The sequence below is a fragment of the Symphalangus syndactylus genome, chromosome 23 (genome assembly GCF_028878055.3).
Source record: "Symphalangus syndactylus isolate Jambi chromosome 23, NHGRI_mSymSyn1-v2.1_pri, whole genome shotgun sequence".
NCBI lineage: Eukaryota > Metazoa > Chordata > Mammalia > Primates > Hylobatidae > Symphalangus > Symphalangus syndactylus.
In genome coordinates, this window is record NC_072445.2 from 16,525,983 (window position 1) to 16,544,380 (window position 18,398).

The 18,398-nt window shown below is 47.5% G+C and overlaps 1 protein-coding gene across 3 annotated transcripts in view; it reads right to left on the minus strand.

Moving 5' to 3' along the window:
- PRPH2 (peripherin 2) overlaps positions 1-18,398 on the minus strand; it is a 31,369-nt gene that overhangs the window by 11,941 nt on the left and 1,030 nt on the right. The window contains exon 2 of one of the 3 annotated variants that reach the window (XM_055264123.2): positions 13,647-15,376. In XM_055264123.2, coding sequence (XP_055120098.1) covers positions 13,647-14,227 — 581 coding nt within the window. In that variant the 5' untranslated portion in view covers positions 14,228-15,376. Of the gene's footprint in view, positions 1-13,646; positions 16,231-18,398 lie in introns of those variants that run through there. The other 2 variants (XM_063633135.1, XM_063633136.1) reach the window with 2 other exon arrangements.

Here is an 18,398-nt window from a genome sequence, read left to right on the forward strand (position 1 = left end):
CTCAAGGCTAGGGGTCTCCCAACCCAAATGCTGTCTGTCCCACCTCCTGACCTACAGGCTGTCCCTGGAGCCTTCCCCTCAGTACAGTGTCCCAGCTGAGCCATTGCCAGTGTCCTGTGGACGGGGTGGGGGTGGTTGAGAGCACACCACTGAGTCCTAAATATGTATTTGGGAGCCATGAAGCTTAAACTCTGTGGACCTGCGTGAGCTGGGAGTGATAGCAGCTGCCTCTCAGGGGTTATGGGGGATATAAATGAGACAATTCAAGTCACACATTTGACACAGGCTGGACGTGCTGGAGGCCTCAGAAAATGTTGCCCCTCCTTCCGCTTAGAGCCGTTGGATAAGACCTTGAAAACCATCGGATTGTCCTACAGAGGAGCAAGTGGGGCCCAGAGGAGGGCAAGGCCTCGCCCAAAGCCACACAAGAAGTCGGGTCCAGCTGGGCATGGTGGCTCACGCCTGTAATCCCAACACTTTGGGAGGCTGAGGTGGGCAGATCACGAGGTCAGGAGTTCGAGACCATCCTGGCCAACGTGGTGAAACCCCGTCTCTACTAAAAATACAAAAAATTAGCCAGGCGTGGTGGCGGGCGCCTGTAATCCTAGCTACTGGGGAGGCTGAGGCAGAAGAATCACTTGAACCCGGGAGGTGGAGATTGCAGTGAGCCAAGATCGTGCCATTGCACTCCATTCTGGGCAACAGAGTGAGACTCTGTCTCAAAAAAAAAAAAAAAACTCAGGTCCAGCCCACCGCAGTTGCCCACTGGTCCCATTAGAGTTCCCCACCTCCCTTATCCCTCCTGACTTGACCTTTCATTCATTCACTCACTCGATAAATATTTGCTGTGCGCCTGCTACCTGCCAGCTGCTATTCTAGGCACTGAAGACAGAGCAGTGAATAAATGCCCCTGCCTTCCTCGACCTTATGGCCTAGAGGGTTGAGGCAGATGGTAATCCAAGACCCAAGTCAATAGGGAATATAGAAATTCACCCAGCCACTCTGTGGGGCCAGGCCCTTCCTTGGGGCCATGTCTGGAGGGTAGGAGGAGCAGCAGGACAGGAGGTGTTGATGGACGAGCATCGGGCTGCCATTGGTGACACCCCAGCTCCCTCACCAACCTCATCTCCCCCTTACAGGTCACTGGTGGCCAAGGCCCTTTCCAGCCAGGTGTTTCCAGAAGGCCCGGAAGTTAAATTTCCTGGAAAACTGTGAGTTTTCTCCCCTCTTCCCTGCCCCAGGAGTCCTTTCCTAGCCACCACCACCTACCCTCACGTACCTACCAGGTGGCCCTAAGGTGGAGCAAACCCTGCACACCTGCCTCATGCACACTAAGGTGTCTGTGATGTGAGGGTCAGGCCTAAAGCTGTGTGGGCTGAGGCCAGCAGAGACTCTGAGCTGCCCTCAGTCTGCAGGCTGGGCTCGCGGACAGTCCCCATCTCCCCACCTCGCCTCCCTGAGCCCCCAGACAAGTCACCCTACTGGTCTCCACCAGGCTGTCTCCCCTCACACTGGAGCTCCCTGAGTCAGGGCTGTGTCTCCCCACCAGACTGGGGTTCCCTGAGGACGGGGCTGTGTCTCCCCTCAGACTGGAACCCCCTGAAGACGGGGCTGCGTGTCCCCTCAGACTGGGGCTTCCTAAAGACAGGGCTGCGTCTCCCTCACACTAGGAACTTCCCATTGTGTTCCCAGGGGCAACATCCAGGTCAGCCTGGGGGAAAAGGCCAAGCTCGGTGAACATTGGGACCTGCCTGGGTCACCAGCCTGGGAACTCTTGGGGTCTCTCACTTCTGGAACTATCCCTCCCCCACTCCAAACATCATCTTGTTTACTCAGTGCTTGCCCTCATTCCAACCACAGATTAAGGCTCCTCTCACCCTCTTAAGACAAAGCCAGGCAGAGGAGAGCGCCTTAGTGGTGAGCCGGCTATTTATATCACAGCGTGTTTCCCAGGCTACGAATTTCACTCTGTGTGGAAGGGGCCAGGGGCGGTGGAGGAGGAGTCACTAGGGTTTGAAAGGGTCTTGATTAAGATAAGACCTATGTTCTAGGCCACTCTCCCATAAGCAAGGCACATAGAGCCTGGGAAAATGATCACGTCTGGGTTTTTCTGGAAAAATCAACATAATTTAGTAAGTGAATCACATCAGTAAGGCCAGCCATAGGGCAATGAGCAGGGGTGTACCTGACAGTGGGTCACGCCAAGCAGAACGCTGGCTGAGGGACACCTGTGAGACCTTGAGAACTGGCCTAACCTCTCTGAGCCTGAGTTTCCTCATCTAAGAAATGACATTTTAAACACTCGACAGGGGATGGTGGAAATTAAATGGGATCATACGCATGGAGCATTTGGTACACACTATGTGCTTAGTATGCTTTGAAGATTGCTTTTTTGGGTAGTGCTGTGGTTTGAATGTGTTCCCCAAAGTTCCTGTGTTGGAAACGTGAGGCCCAGCATGACAGTGGTGAGAGATGGGACCTTTCAGAGGTGACTGGGTTATGAGCGCTCTGCCCTCATGAGTAGATTAACGCCATTATCATGGGAGTGGGTTCCTGAGGAAAAGGAAGAATTCGGGCCCCTCAGCACATGCGGGCCCCTCCACCTTGGACTTCCCAGTCTCCAGAACAGTAAGAAATAAATCTCTGCTCTTTATCAATTATCCAGACTCAGGTATTCTGTTATAGCAGCTCACAGTGAACTAAGACAATAAGTCACTGGCTATGAGGTACTGTAGACAGTGACGGGTGACATGAGGAGGAGACACAGCCCCATCCTCAGGGAGCCCCAGTCTGAGGGAGACACAGCCCAGCCCTCAGGAAGCCCCAATTTGAAGCGGAGACACAGCTCTGTCTTCAAAGAGTTCCCGTCTGAGAGGGGAGAAACCCCATCTAGCCAAGTTCTAATCTTCTTCTTGAGATGTCTACGAATTGTTTAAGAAGAGCAAGCAGGTACCTGTAGTCTGTGGGTTCCCTGGGAAGAATGGTGAAGAGCAAGAGCTTGGTGCCAGCTTCTCCCTCAGACTGGGGACCCCTGGCTGGGCCTTCCTAGCTGGTAGTTCCTGGTTCCAAAATATCTGAGCTCCCTCATGCTCTACCTCTCACCCCAAGACACTGCAGCTCTGCTCATCCTGCAACCTTTAAAAGAAGTGTTGTAAACTGACTGAAGACCTCACGGTAAGATGCACAGAGCGGCACTGTAGGAAATGTTCTTGCCACAACTGAGCCTGATCCAACCACACCTCGACCCATACTACTGGTTTATTTTTTTTTTTATTTATTTTTTTTTTTTGAGACGGAGTCTTGCTCTGTCACCCAGGCTGGAGTGCAGTGGCGCAATCTCGGCTCACTGCAAGCTCCGCCTCCCGGGTTCACGCCATTCTCCTGCCTCAGCCTCTCCGAGTAGCTGGGACTATAGGCGCCCGCCACCACGCCCGGCTAATTTTTTTGTATTTTTAGTAGAGACGGGGTTTCACCGTGGTCTCGATCTCCTGACCTCGTGATCCACCCGCCTCAGCCTCCCAAAGTGCTGGGAATACAGGCGTGAGCCACCGCGCCCGGCTAATACTACTGGTTTATGAGGAAATACAGGGGACAGAAGAACAAGTTAGACAACACCACTTGGCTGCAATTGCCCAGCTCCAAACTATGGGGGATTCTGCAGGACATGTGGCCCAGTTTCTCTCACACTTATGGTATGAAAAAGGGGACAGTTTTCTAGTAAAACAGACAGGAAACCAAACAACCAAATGCAAAGCATGGGCTTGGTTTGGATCCTAAATTGACCAACTGTAAAAAGCATTCTGAGACTATCAGGGAAAACTGAACATAGACTGGGTATTGATTGATATTGCCATTAAATCTGTTGACTATGACTGGTCTTGTGCTTATGTTCAGCAGAAACAAAAGGGCAAAAAAACAAATAAAGCCTCTGTCTGTTGGAGATGCCTATTCAAGTATTTACAGGTAAAAGGAAAGTATGTCCAGGATTTGCTTTAGGATATTCAGAATGGGAAAATGTGTTTGGGGGAGGGTAGTATAGATGAAACAGGCAAAATGTTGATATTTGTTCCTAGGTGATGGCTTCTTGTCTTTGGGTTTTTTGTTTTTGTTTTGAGACAGAGTTTCTCTGTTGTGACCCAGGCTGGAGTGCAGTGGTGCAATCTCGGCTCACTGCAACCTCTGCCTCCCGGGTTCAAGTGATTGTTCTGCCTCAGCCTCCAAAGTAGCTGGGATTACAGGTGCCCACCACCACGCCCAGCTAATTTTGTTTTTTTTTTTTTTGTATTTTTAGTAGAGACGGGGTTTCACCATGTTGGCCAGGCTGGTCTTGAACTCCTGACCTCAGGTGATCCACCCGCCTCAGCTTCCCAAAGTGCTGGGATTACAGGCGTGAGCCACTGTGCCCAGCCTGTTTTTTCCTTTTTTTTGGAGACCTTGGGCTCAAGTGATCCTCCCACCTCAGCCTCCAAGTAGCTGGAGTTACAGGTGTGTTGCCACCACACCTGGCTAGGTGATGGCTACATGAGAATTAATTATAATGAACTCTCTAATTTTGTGAAAGCTTGAGTTTTTTCTATAATAGAAGTTGGAAATGCAATAAAATAAAAGAACATCAGTTGAGAACTACAAGCCTGGCACAGTGGCTCACATCTGTAATCCCAGCACTTTGGGAGGCCAAGGTGGGTGGATCACCTGAGGTCAGGAGTTCGAGACCAGCCTGGCCAACATGGTGAAACCCTGTCTCTACTAAAAATATAAAAATTAGCCAGGTATGGTGGTGGGCACCTGTAATCCCAGCTACTTGGGAGGCTGAGGCAGGAGAATTGCTTGAACCCTGGAGACAGAGGGTGCAGTGAGCCAACCTGGTGCCACTGCACTCTAGCCTGGACGACAGAGTGAAACTCCATCTCAAAAAAAAAAAAAAAAAAAGAGAGAGAGAACTACAAATCTCTTTCACTGATACCTTGCTCTGAAAAGACAGAGTCAGTGAGGGAGACAGCATTCCTGGACTTGGCTCCTCCCTCTGAGAGCCTCCTCCAAGTGTAGCAGAAAGTGTGTCCCCCTCTTCCTGGCCCACCCAGGACCACCAGGCCAGGGGAGGGAGATGTGGGAGGTTGAAGCCCAATGACAGCCCCATTTACCACAGGCGCTGCAGAGCCCGGGATGGTGAGCTGAGGCAGAACAATCACTTGAACCTGGGAGGCAGAGGTTGCAGTGAGCCGAGATTGCACCACTGCACTCCAGCCTGGGTCACAACAGAGAAACTCTGTCTCAAAACAGAGTTTCTAGTTTCTGTGGGGCCACCTCGTGATTATCTGAGATGCTGGCACAGAAGCACTGGAATCCGAACCTAATCCATCCATGTTTTCCAACCCTGCATCATCTCTGCCCACCCCTTTCCCTGTCCTTCTCAGAGAGGAAATGGAGAACAAGAAGACAGGGAAGGGCCGGGAGTGGTGGCTCACACCTGTAATCTCAGCACTCTGGGAGGCCGAGGCAGGCAGATCACTTAAGGTCAGGAGTTTGAGACCAGCCTGGCCAACATGGAGAAACCCCATCTCTACAAAATTACAAAAATTAGCTGGGCATGACGGTGGGTGTCTGTAATCTCAGCTACTCAGGAGGCTGAGGTGGGAGAATCGCTTGAACCCGGGAGACGAAGGTTGCAGTGAGCCGAGATCACACCACCGCATTCCAGCCTGGGTGACTGAGCAAGACTCCATCTCAAAAAAAAAAAAAAAAAAGGACAGGGAAAGACAGGGAGAAGAGGGAGAAAAGCAAGACTTCCCATACCCCAAGCAGCCTGGATAATTTGAGGTTTCTGTCACTCAGTGAGCAAACGTTCATTTAATGCCGAATGTATACAAGAGGTACTTTAACATCACTGGGAAACAGCAGAGTAGGGTGAAAAGAGCAGAATTAAAATCTGGCATGCCGTATAATGGAATATTATTTCGCCATATAAAGGAATGAAGTTCTGATATATGCTACAACATGGATTAATTTTGAAAACACTATGCTAAGTGAAAGAAGGCAGACACAAAAGAACAAATGTTATATGACTCATTCATATGAAATGTCCAGAACAGGGAAATCTATAGATACAGAAAGTAAACTAGTGGTTACTTAGGGCTACGGGGAGGGAAGGCTAGGGAGTGAAAGCTAAATGGTATAAGGTTTCCCTTAGAAGTGATGAAAATGTTCTAAAATTGTTTGTAATGCTGGTTGTCCAACTCTGTGAATATACTAAAAAACATTGAATTGCATACTTCTAATGGGTACATTGTATAGTAAGTGAATTATATCTCAATAAAGCTGTTTTTTCTTTTTGTTTGAGACAGGGTCTCACTCTGCTGCCCAGGCTGGAGTGCAGTGGTGCAATCTCAGCTCACTGCAGCCTCAATTTCTTGGGCTCAGGTGATCCTCCCACCTCAGCCTCCCAAGTAGCTGAGACTATAGGCACACACCACCACACCTAGCTAATTTTTGTATTTTTTGTAGAGATGGGGTTTCACCATGTTGCCCATGCTGGTCTGAAACCCCTGGGCTCAAGTGATCCATCCACTTCAGCCTCCCAAAGTGCTGGGATTACAGGTGTGAGCCACCACAGGTGGCCGAAGCTGATTTTCTTTTTTTGTCTCCCCCACTTCCTATTGTGTGATCTTAGGCGTGTCCCTTAACCTCTTGGGCCTCAGATTTCTCATATATAAAATGGAGATAATAATACCAGCTGGGCGCAGTGGCTCACACCTATAATCCCAGCACTTTGGGAGGCTGAGGCGGGTGGATCACTTGAGGTCAGGAGTTCAAGTGCAGCCTGACCAAATGGTGAAACCCCATCTTCACTAAAAATACAAAAATTAGCTAGGCGTGCTGGCACATGTCTGTAATCCCAGCTACTCAGGAAGTTGAGGCAGGAGAATCGCTTGAACCCAGGAGGCAGAGGTTGCAGTGAGCCGAGATCATGCCACGGCACTCCAGCCTGGGAGACAGGGCAAGACTCTGTCTCAAAAAAACAAACAAACAAACAAAAACTAAAAAAGATTAAGACAAAAACTTCGCAGGAGGAGTTTTGTGCAGGATAAATGTGGGCCATTTCCCCCTCCCAAATGACTTGGCAACATGGTCATAGGCAGGTTGGGGATGGGGTGCAGTCACTGGGCTACTCCCCTGAGACAGAGCAGCCAAAACTCTTCTGAGGCCAGGTGCAGTGGCTCACACCTGTAATCCCAGCAATTTGGGAGGCCGAGGCAGGCAGATCACTTGAGGTCAGGAGTTCGAGGCCAGCCTGACTAACATGGTGAAACCCCGTCTCTACTAAAAATACAAAAATTAGCTGGATGTGGTGGTGCACGCCTGTAATCCCAGCTACTTGGGTGGCTGAGGCAGGAGAATCTCTTGAACCCAGGAGGCGGAGGTTGCAGCAAGCTGAGATCGAGCCACTGCATTTCAGCCTGGGTGACAGAGTGAGACTCTATTTCAAAAAACAAAACAAAACAAAACAAAACAAAAAACTCTTGTAAATTCCCATAAAAATATGGAATTGTTTCTACCTGATCTTATTCATTAGATCAGGAACCTTCAGGAGCCAGTCCTGGATCTTAAAGATTCCCCTGAGAAATCTCCAAAACCTGCCCGCCCCTCCATGCTTACTGAGGCAATGCACTCTATCCTCAGGTTTCTGGGGGGCCCCAAGGAGGGGCACAAGTGGGGAGATCCTAGGGAGGCCAGAATGCAAGCACCCAGCTCCTCCTCTCAGGAACTGGACTGAAGATGCCAGAAAGTGAGGACCTCAACTTTCTCTAGCTCAGTCCAGTGAAGTGCCCACTGCACAGAATGGAAAGTTATTCCAGGGACAGAGCCTGCAGAAATGCCTGGAAATCAGTGTCACCAGACACTGCCCATGCCCAGTCTGTGTCAGCGGAGGATCCCTGTGGATTTTCTCCAGGCTACCCATGCTCAGACTAGCTCATTCTCCTGGGATCGCTTCCCCACAGTCCTCAGGTCAAGCAGGAGAAAGAGGCTCACCCCAACCTCTTTGTTGGCTCATCCAAATTTGATGGGGAGAGGGGAAACAAAAAAAAGGAGAATTCTGCCTTGCATGATGGTGGGTGCCTATAATCCCAGGTACTCTGGAGGCTGAGGTGTAATGATTGCTTGAAACCAGGAGTTCAAGACCAGCCTAAGCAACAGAGTAAGACCCCATCTCTATTTTTTTTTTTTTTTTAAGAAAAGAATTTTTTTTCTTTTTTTTAAGGCAGGGTCTCACTCTGTCACCCAGGCTGGAGTGCAGTGGTGCAATCTTGGCTCACTGCAGCATTGACCTCCCAGGCTCAAGGGAGTCTCCCACCTCAGCTTCCCAAGTAGCAGGGACCACAGGTTCATGCCATTGTGCCCTAGCTAATTTTGTTTTGTTTTGTTTGGTTTGGTTGGTTTTTTTTTTTTTTTTTGATCAAGTTTTGCTCTTGTTGCCCAGGCTGTAGTAGAATGGTGCCATCTCAGCTCACCGCAATCTCCGCCTCCCAGATTGAAGCAATTCTCCTGCCTCAGCCTCCCAAGTAGCTGGGATTATAGGCGTGTGCCACTACACCTGGTTAATTTTGTATTTTTAGTAGAGAGTTTCACCAAGTTGGTCAGGCTGTTCTCAAACTCCTGACCTCAAGTGATCCACCCGCCTCAGCCTCCCAAAGTGCTAGGATTACAGGCCTGAGCCACCTCACCGGGCCTTTTTTTCTTTTCTTTTCTTTTCTTTTCTTTCTTTTTTCTTTTCTTTCTTCTTTTCTTTTCTTTCTTTTTTCTTTTCTTTTCTTTCTTTTTTCTTTTCTTTTCATTCTTTCTTTTTTTTTTTTTTTTTTTTTTTTGGTAGAGGTGAAGTCTCATTATGTTGCCCGGGCTGGTCTTGAACTCCTGGCCTCAAGGGATCCTCTTGTCTCAGCCTCCCAAAGTGCTAGGATTACAAGCATGAGCCTGCACCTGGCCAAGAATTTCTTTTAAAAAGATCTTGTGGCCAGGAGTGGTGGCTCATGCCTGTAATCCCAGCACTTTGGGAGGCCAAGGAAGGTGGATCACTTGAGGTTAGGAGTTCAAGACCAGCCTGGGCAACATGGTGAAACTCAGTCTCTACTAAAAATACAAAAAAAATAGGTGGACATGGTGGCAGGCACATATAATCCCAGCTACTTGGGAGGGTGAGACAGGAGAATCAATTGAACCAGGGGGTGAGGATGCAGTGAGCTGAGATCGCACCATTGCACTCCAGCCTGGGCAACAAATAAAAAAAGAAAAGGATCTTGGTGGATGATAACCTCCCTCTCCCTGCCCTTTTGCTGGCCTCACCTCTTTGCGATCAGAATCCTAGCCCCGGGGGTGCTGCCGAGATAATCCAGAAGGTAAGTGCTTACCATTTCTCAGTGCTTGCGATCTCAAAAAAAATAAATATAACTTACATTTTTCAGGGAAGGGTTTTGGAGAGGCAGCTTTGTCATGTAAACACACTAAACCCTCTAAAATGAAGCCGTGAAAACGTGAACAGAAAAATTTTTTTAGTTTTCCTTGGAGGTGGGAGTAAGTGCCATTCCACAGTCTCTCATTCATTCCTTCTTTCGTTCCTTCTACCAACAGATAAGGGCTGTGCTCTGGTCTCAGGCACTGGTCCTCAGGCAACCCAGCTCTGAGCAGCTTTCTGAACATAACCCCAGGAGCCTCACTTCTCTCGCAGGCCTTGTTCAGTGATCATGTAAAAGTCTGTGGAACTGGGCATGGTGGCTCACGTTTGGAATCCCAGCACTTTGGGAGGTTGAGGCGGGAGCATCACTTGAGCCCAGAAGTTAAAGACCAGCTTGGCCAACGTGGTGAAACCCCATCTCTACTAAAAATAGAAAAATTAGCCAGAGGCCAGGCACGGTGGCTCATGCCTGTAATCCCAGCACTTTGGGAGGTCAAGGCAGGTGGATCATCTGAGCTCAGGAGTTTGAGACCAGCCTGGGGGCAACATGGCGAAACCCTGTCTCTACCAAAAATACAGAAAATTAGCCAGATGTGGTGGCTCGCGTCTGTAGTCCCAGGTACTCAGGAGGCTGAGGTGGGAGAATCACTTGAGCCTGGGAGGTGGGAGTTGCAGTGAGCCTGGAGAGTGAGACCATCTCAAAAGAATGAGACCCTGTCTCAAAAAAAAAAAAAAAATTAGCCCCGTGTGGTGCCACACACGTATAATCTCAGCTGCTTGGGAGGCTGAGGCATGAGAATAGCTTGAACCCAGGTGGTGATGGTTGCAGTGAGCCAAGATTGGGCCACTGCACTCCAGCCCAGGCAATAGAGTGAGACCCTGTCTCAAAATAATTGTTAATTAATTAATTAAATAAAAATAAAAGTCTGTGGGAAAGTCTCTCAGCAAAGGTGGCCCTATCAGACTGTACCCTTGGAAGAACAGGTAGCCCACTGCAGTATGAGGTCACTGGAGGTTTTGAAAAGGATAAAAGCATTTCAGTTCTAAGAAATTTGTGAGCTAATTCATATATATATGTATATATATATATATATATTTTTTTTTTTTTCTTCTGAGATAGGGTCTTACTCTGTCACCTAGGCTGAAGTGCAGTGGCATGATCTCAGCTTACTACAACCTCTGCCTCCTGGGCTCAAATGGTCCTCCTGCCTCAGCCTCCTGAGTAGCTAGGACCACAGGTGTAAGCCACCACTCCTGGCTACTTTTTTTATGTTTTGGGCTTTTTTTTTTTTTAAGAGTCAGGGTTTCATCATGTTGCCCAGGCTGGTCTCGAACTCCTGAGCTCAAGTGATCCTCCCACCTCGGCCTCCCAAACAGCTGGGATTATAGGCGTGCGCCACTGATCCCAGCCCTAATTGCATCTTAAGACCAACTTTGTGGAAAGTTAAAGCCAAAGGTCCATTTTTTTCGTGGAAATTTAGCCTAAGGGAAATAAAAGACAGAGACAGGGAGAAGCAAAAGGCTCAAAGATGCTCGTTCCAGTGTTATTTATAATAGAGGTAAATAAAAATCTGAATGCCTGCCTAAACATGTACATTCATTCAGTGGACTTCTTTTTTTTTTTTTTTTTCTTCTTTGAGACCGAGTCTCACACTGTCTCCCGGGCTGGAGTGCAGTGGCATGATCTTGGCTCACTGCAACCTCCCCCTCCCTGGTTCCCTGGTTCCCTGGTTCAAGCAATTCTCCTGCCTCAGCCTCCCGAGTAGCTGAGATTACAGGCATGCCACCACACCCAGCTAATTTTCTGTATTTTTAGTAGAGATGAGGTTTCACTATTTTGGTCAGGCTGGTCTCAAACTCCTGACCTCGTGATCTGCCCACCTCGGCTTCCCAAAGTCTTGGGATTACAAGCGTGAGCCACCTCACCTGGCTTCAGTGGACTTCTTATACAACCATTAAACATGATCATTTTGGACATTATGCAAATGTTATACTATCAGATTACAAAATGGAACACTAAACTGTCTTTTTTTTTTTTTTTTTTTTTTTGAAACAGAGTTTTGCTCTTGTTGCCCAGGCTGGAGTGCAATGGCGAGATCTCAGCTCACTGCAACCTCTGCCTCCCGGGTTCAAGCGTTCTCCTGCCTCAGCCTCCTGAGTAGCTGGGACTACAGGCGTGCGCCACCACGCCTGGCTAATTTTGTATTTTTAGTAGAGACGGGGCTTCTCCATGTTGGTCAGGCTGGTCTCTCCCAACCTCAGGTGATCCGCCTGCCTCAGCCTCCCAAAGTGCTGGGATTACAGGCGTGAGCTACCGCACCCGGCCCTAAATTGTCCTTATACTATCATTACACTATATGACTATGTAAATGTTAACAAGACTAGACTGAAACTGAAATGTAGAAAAACTAAAGGCATTAATCAAGTTATGGGTGAGAAGCTAGCTTGAATTTGTTTTCCTATTCTGGTTTCTCTTAATATTACTGCTGTATTTTTTGTGCATGTAATAGAGTAATTTTTCCAAGTCAGTGGAGTTAGGAAAATTTCCTACCAACAAGTTGGTATTGGACATCGAAGGAGTTGTGATTCAGCTAAATATTTGCCTGAAATTTTGGATCCATTGACCATTGAGAATGGAGTGACCTAGATAATTCCTTCACTCTGATACAAAAGGGGATTTGGAGTTACTGAGAGATTTGAATACATCTATCCAAGAACTGACTCTATGCAGGAGACAATCAAGGGAAATGATAGAGGAAAAGATGAAAAGCCCCTTCTCATCTGCTCACAGAGGCTGGTTCTACCGTCAGCCTCTCCCACTCCCCAGCATTCCGCTTGTCCCCCTGGCTTCATGCCCTCCTTGGGAGATTTATGTAAATCGTGGCATCTTGTGCTGCCCCTGCAGACCTGTCACCTGGGAAGGGCACAGCCCTTTACAATCCTCTCCTGACTGGGGATTTGCAGCAGTAATCTCCATCCAGAAGAAAATAAAATCCCAAGAAGTGACCTTCACTTGGACATCCCTTCCATCTGCAGGGCAGCTATAAGCTAGCCATTTGGGCGTCATTAATGTTGTTTTGGGTTTCAGACATGTCCTGCTGCTGGTGCCAATGCCCTGAGTTCAAGTCCCCTTGGACTTGCCAGCCTCACTCGGAAGAATAAAACCACCCTTAGGAATAACCGAACCCCTAACCTCAGCCAGGTAGGGTCGAGCCGGACTGAACGAAGAGGTGAGGGAGAGCGGCTGCCTCAAGGCAGGCTGCCCTTTCCCTGAAAAGTCACTCGAGCCCCAGGTTGGTGGGTGTGTTGGGAAGAGCAGCCTGCTGGAGCCAGAACACAGGCTGTTCCCTCCGACACAGTGGTCGAGAGTCTCTCTCTCACCAGCACTTCCCACAGCCCATTGCAGCATTTTACTTTTACGTATGCCAAGAATACTTTAGAAATGCTTTATCACGTTGCACTATCATGACTTGCTAAGTAAACACTAGCAAGCATTTAATGAGTACCTGCTGCATGCCAGGTACCAGCCAGGGCTAGGAGGTGACTTCCAAAATTACCTATTCTATTCCAGTGCTCATTTAAAAGATGGGCAAGCCAAAGTGCAGAGTGACTAGTGACCTGCCCAAGGTCACAAGACCTTGAACAACAGAGCCAAAACTTCACCCTAGATCTCGTGACTTCCCCTTCCTATGCTCTTTCCAATATATCCAGACAAACATCTTGGGAATGGATGCTCAGGGTTGAAAGGCTGGAAAACAAGGGAACTAACTAGGAAATTTAAACTTCTGGGACTGAATCCATCTACTTTGAATGAATGGGACAAATAGCCAAATAGTACCTCAGTATTTGTGATCTATGAATGACCTCCATCCCTCTGTATAAAGTGGACGCACATTGCTGCCTCGCTCTTCATCCCAAGGGGCTCCTATCCAAACAGCTTACATAAATTGACACCTTCCTCCCACCTTAGCCAACGTTACGTTGAACCCTATGAAGCTGTCATTTTTTGTGGGTCAAAGAGGTAGGATATTAGCAATTTCATATGGTTCAACCTGATACACCCTCACATACGCAGTAATAAGTTGTGCACCCGATGGAGAGGAAAAGGCACTGGGTGCGGGGAGAGGGGCTGGTCAGAGGCCTGAGCCTCAGTGTCCCCAATATATTAATAGCTCTGACCCCAGGACTGGAAGCCACTCACTCTTTGACTTCTTTGGAGGAAAAGTCCAGGTAGCGATTGCTGATCCACTGAATCTCAAACCAGTCCCGAAAACCGTTGTTGCCGCAGCATTTGAACTCGATCTGCAGCATGTCGATGGTCTTCTTCATGAAACACCTGCCAGGGGTGTCTGTGTCCCGGTAGTACTTCATGCCGTTCTTGAGCCCTTGGCCCAGGGTGTTCTCCAGCGAGCCCCGCAGCAGAAAGCAGCAGAGAGCCACAAGGAAGAGGATGATGTTGAAGAGGACACAGATAGCCAGGTACGGCTTCAGCCAGGGCTTCCATCTGGCATACTTGGCCGGGTCCAGGGCGTCGTAGCAGATCTTCCCAGCCAGAGAGTTGAAGACACAGGATAGCACCCCCATCCCTATCAATGAGTTGGGCACAAAATGGCTCTCAGAATTATTCATCACATCACTCCTCTTCCGGAGTTCAATCTTCAGGAACAGTCCTAGGCTGAAGATGATGATGCCAGCCAACACGGAGAACCAGTTCATGAGCCAGAGCCCTTGGGCCAACTTGACCCGCTTCTTCTGGTCAAACTTGACTTTCAGTAGCGCCATGCTGGCCAAGTGTAGTCCGGGCTGCTTCCCACAGCACAGCTCCCACCCCAAACCTTAAAGAGCCCAGAGGCGGAGACTTAGGGCCTTGGGAAAAGTGCAGATGGCCCAAGCTGTAGGAAGCTGCCCTGGGGGCTGCCCATGTCGAGCCCCACTAGCCTGTGATCCCCGTGAATGCAGCAGTGGTGGCAGGGGTCTCGGAATCACAGCTTGAGCACAGGATAGTCCTGGTCCTGGGCGTTGTTTCTTCAGCGCCCTTCCCAGCCAAGAAGGGGCAGCCTGAACGCTGCAGATTAAAAGTGGGATCCACAAGACGTTTTGCTAATCTCTTTAGCCAGGTTCATCCCATTAGATAAAGCCATGCCACTCTCAAAACATGGTCAAAAGCAGCCTCTAGGTACATGCTGGACCAGAGAGCTCTGGGTACAGCTTGGAGAATCAGGAGCAAAGGGCAAGACTGGCCAGAAGAATGGGCTGTATCTGGAGGTCTGGCTCAGACCATGTTGCTCCCCAAAAGCATATTTCCAGGCCAATCTCCTTCAACATTTAAAACTTTCTGTAGGACAAATAAGTTATCCTCTCTGAAAAAAGAAATGACAGGGCCAGGCACAGTGGCTCACGCCTATAATCCCTGCACTTTGGGAGACCAAGTTGGGTGGATTGCTTGAGCCCATGAGTTCAAGACCAGCCTGGGCTACATAGGAAGACCCCATCTCCACAAAAAAAAAAAAAAAAAAAAAAAAAAAAAATTAGCTGGGTATGGTGGCATGCACCTGTAGTTCTCCCAGCTACTCTGGAGGCTGAGGTGGCAAGATCACCTGAGCCTGGGGAGTTCAAGGCTGCAGTGAGCCGTGATCATGCTACTGCACTCCAGCCTGGGTGACAGAGTGAGGCCCTGTCTCAAATTTAAAAAAAGACAAAGAAAAGAAGAGAAGAAGGAAGGAAAGAAAGAAAGTGACAGATCATGAGAAAACATTTGCAACTTGTAAAATTAAAAAGTAATATACAGTGGCCAGGCATGGTGGCTTATGCCTGTAATCCCAGTACTTTGGGAGGCCAAGGCAGGTGGATCGCTTGATCCCAGGAGGTGGAGGTTGCAGTGAACTGAGATCCCCCCATTGCACTCCAGCCTAGGTGACAGTGAGATTCTGTCTGAAAAAAAAAAAAAAAAAAAAAAAAAAGAATTAATATGCAAAAATGTTTTAAGTCCCACAAATTCACAATAAACAAAAATTCACAATCAAAAGACCAACAATCAACTGGAAAAATAGGCAAAAACCAGGAACAGACAATTCATAATAAGGAAACTTGAAAAGTCCAATAATCTGGAAAAGATCTCAACTTGAGTAATAAGCAGGAAAATGCAAATCCAAACAACAATAAATACCAAACTTGGCCGGGCACAGTGGTTCATGCCTGTAATCCCAGCAGTTTGGAAGGCCAAGGTGGGTGGATCACTTGAGGTCAGGCGTTCAAGACCAGCCTGGCCAACATGGTGAAACCCCGTCTCTACTAAAAGTACAAAATTTGTCTGGGCATGGTGACAGGTACCTGTAATCCCAGTTACTTGTGAGGCTGAGGAAGGAGAACCACTTGAACCCGGGAAGCGGACGTTGCAGTGAGCCAAGATTGCACCATTGCACTCCAGCCTGGGTGACAAGAGTGAAATGACGTCTCAAAAAAAAAAAAAAAGACCAAACTAGATCCATCAAATTGAACATATGTCAAAATTCTGTCACCATACATCAACAAAGAGAGTGGAAGTAGAAGTGTACACTCTTGGTGAATCTGTAAATTTATTATTATTATTAATTAATGGACTATTTCTTAGAGTAGTTTTAGGTTTACACAAAAATTGAACAGAAAGGGCCGGGCGCGGTGGCTCAGGCCTGTAATCCCAGCACTTTGGGAGGCGGAGGCGGGCGGATCACGAGGTCAGCAGATCGAGACCATCCTGGCTAACACGGTGAAACCCCGTCTCTATTAAAAATACAAAAAAAATTAGCCGGGCGAGGTGGCGGGCGCCTGTAGTCCCAGCTACGCGGGAGGCTGAGGCAGGAGAATGGCGTGAACCCCGGGGGGCGGAGCCTGCAGTGAGCCGAGATCGCGCCACTGCACTCCAGCCTGGGTGAAAGAGCAAGACTCCTTCTCAAAAAAAAAAAAAAAAAAATTGAACAGAAAATACAGGGGGTTCCCATTACTCTCCATCTCCCCAACCAGTTTCTCCTATAATTAATATCTTGCATTAATGTGGTACATTTGTTATAATTAATGAACCAATATTGATGCACTATTATTAACTAAAGTCTATAGTTTACATTAAGGTTCAGTCTTTGTGCATATAATTCTGTCACTTTTGCCAAATGCATAATGTCATGTATTCAACATTATTGTATCACACAGAATAGTTTCACTGCTCTAATAACCTGCCGTGTTCCGCCTATTCATTCCTCCTTCCCTCACTCCTCAGCCCTGGGCAACCACTGTCTCTATAGTTTTGCCTTATCTAGAATATTATACAGTTGGAATCATACAATATGTAGCCTTTTCAGACTGGCTTCTTTCCCTTAGTAATATATGTGATTAATGATTCTCTGTATCTTTTCATGGCTTAATAGCTCATTTCTTCTTATCACTGAATAATGAATAATGTTTCATCACATGGATGTACCACGGTTTATCCCTTCACCTATCAGAGAATATCCTGGTTGCTTCCAGTTTTTGACAATTATGAACAAAACTGCTATAAACATCCATGTGCAGGTTTTTGGTGAAAAATTTTCCATTCATCTGGGTAAATATCTAGGAGCACAATGGCTAGATTATATAGTAAGACTATGTTTAACTTTGTAGGAAACTGCCAAACTGTCTTGCAAAGTGGCTGTACAATTTTGCATTCCTACCAGCAATTTTTACTCCATGTCTTGCTAACATTTGATATTGTCAGTGTTTCGGATTTTAACCAGTGTAATAGGTGTGTAGCCTCATCTTGTTTGAATTTGCAGTGCCCTAATGACATTTGATCTTTTCATGTGTCATGTGCTTATTTGCCATCTGCATATCTTCTTTGGTGAAGTGTCTGTTCAGCACTTTTGCCTGCTTTTATTTTTTTTTGAGTCAGGATCTACCTGTGTTGTCCAGGCTGGTCTCCAACTACTATTCTCAAGCAATCCTCCCACCTCAGCCTCCTGAGTAGCTGGGATTACAGGTACCTGCCACAATGCCCAGCATGCTCACTTTTTAATAATGTTGTTTGTTTTCTTTAGAGTGTAAAGTTTTACAGCCCTTTGGAAGGGCAATTTAGCTATACCTATTACAATTTTCAAAAAAGAATTTTTAGCAGTGGAGTCTTGCTGTGTTGCGCAGGTTAGTCTCAGACTCCTGGGCTCAAGCAATCCTTCTGCCTCAACCTCTCAAATTGCTGAGATTACAGGTGTGAGCCACTCATCCACCCTAAAATTTAAAATGCATTAAAATTCCCAAAGATCCAATAATCTCACTTCTCAGAACAGCCTGTGCATAAGTACAAGGGCTTTTAAGAACAAACCAAGGCCATGTGTGGTGGTTCATGCCTGTAATTCCAGCACTTTGGGAGGCCAAGGCAAGTGGACCACTTGAGGTCAGGAGTTCAAGACAAGCCTGGCCAACATGGTGAAACCCCATCTCTACTAAAAATACAAAAAAAAAAAAAAAAAAAAATAGCTGGGCACAGCAGCAGGCACCTGTAACCCCAGCTATACTCCCAGAGGCTGGCTGAGGCATGAGAACCGCTTGCACCCAGGAGGCAGAGGTTGCAGTGAGCTGAGATCACACCACTGTACTCCAGCCTGGGAGACAGAGAAAGACTCCATCTCAAAAAAAAAAAAAGAGAGAGAGAGAGAACAAACCAATCTTGTTATCAAATTCCTGTCCACCTAATACCAAAAAGAGTTTCATGATTAGCATATGAGGGCTGTGAGCTCTTGGTGGCAAGTGGGTCAAAGCTCGAATCCAGAATCTCCTTTCTTCCCTTGTGTGCATTGATTCCCCTACACTAGACTCACTACCCACACACGCCTCTTCAAGGTCTCCAAATCACTATGTAAATCAGAGGAATATTCTCCACAGGCAGAGGAGGTGTGAGAACTAAGCAACGAGACATGAGTTTTCCCATCCAACAGTCACCTTGGAAAAC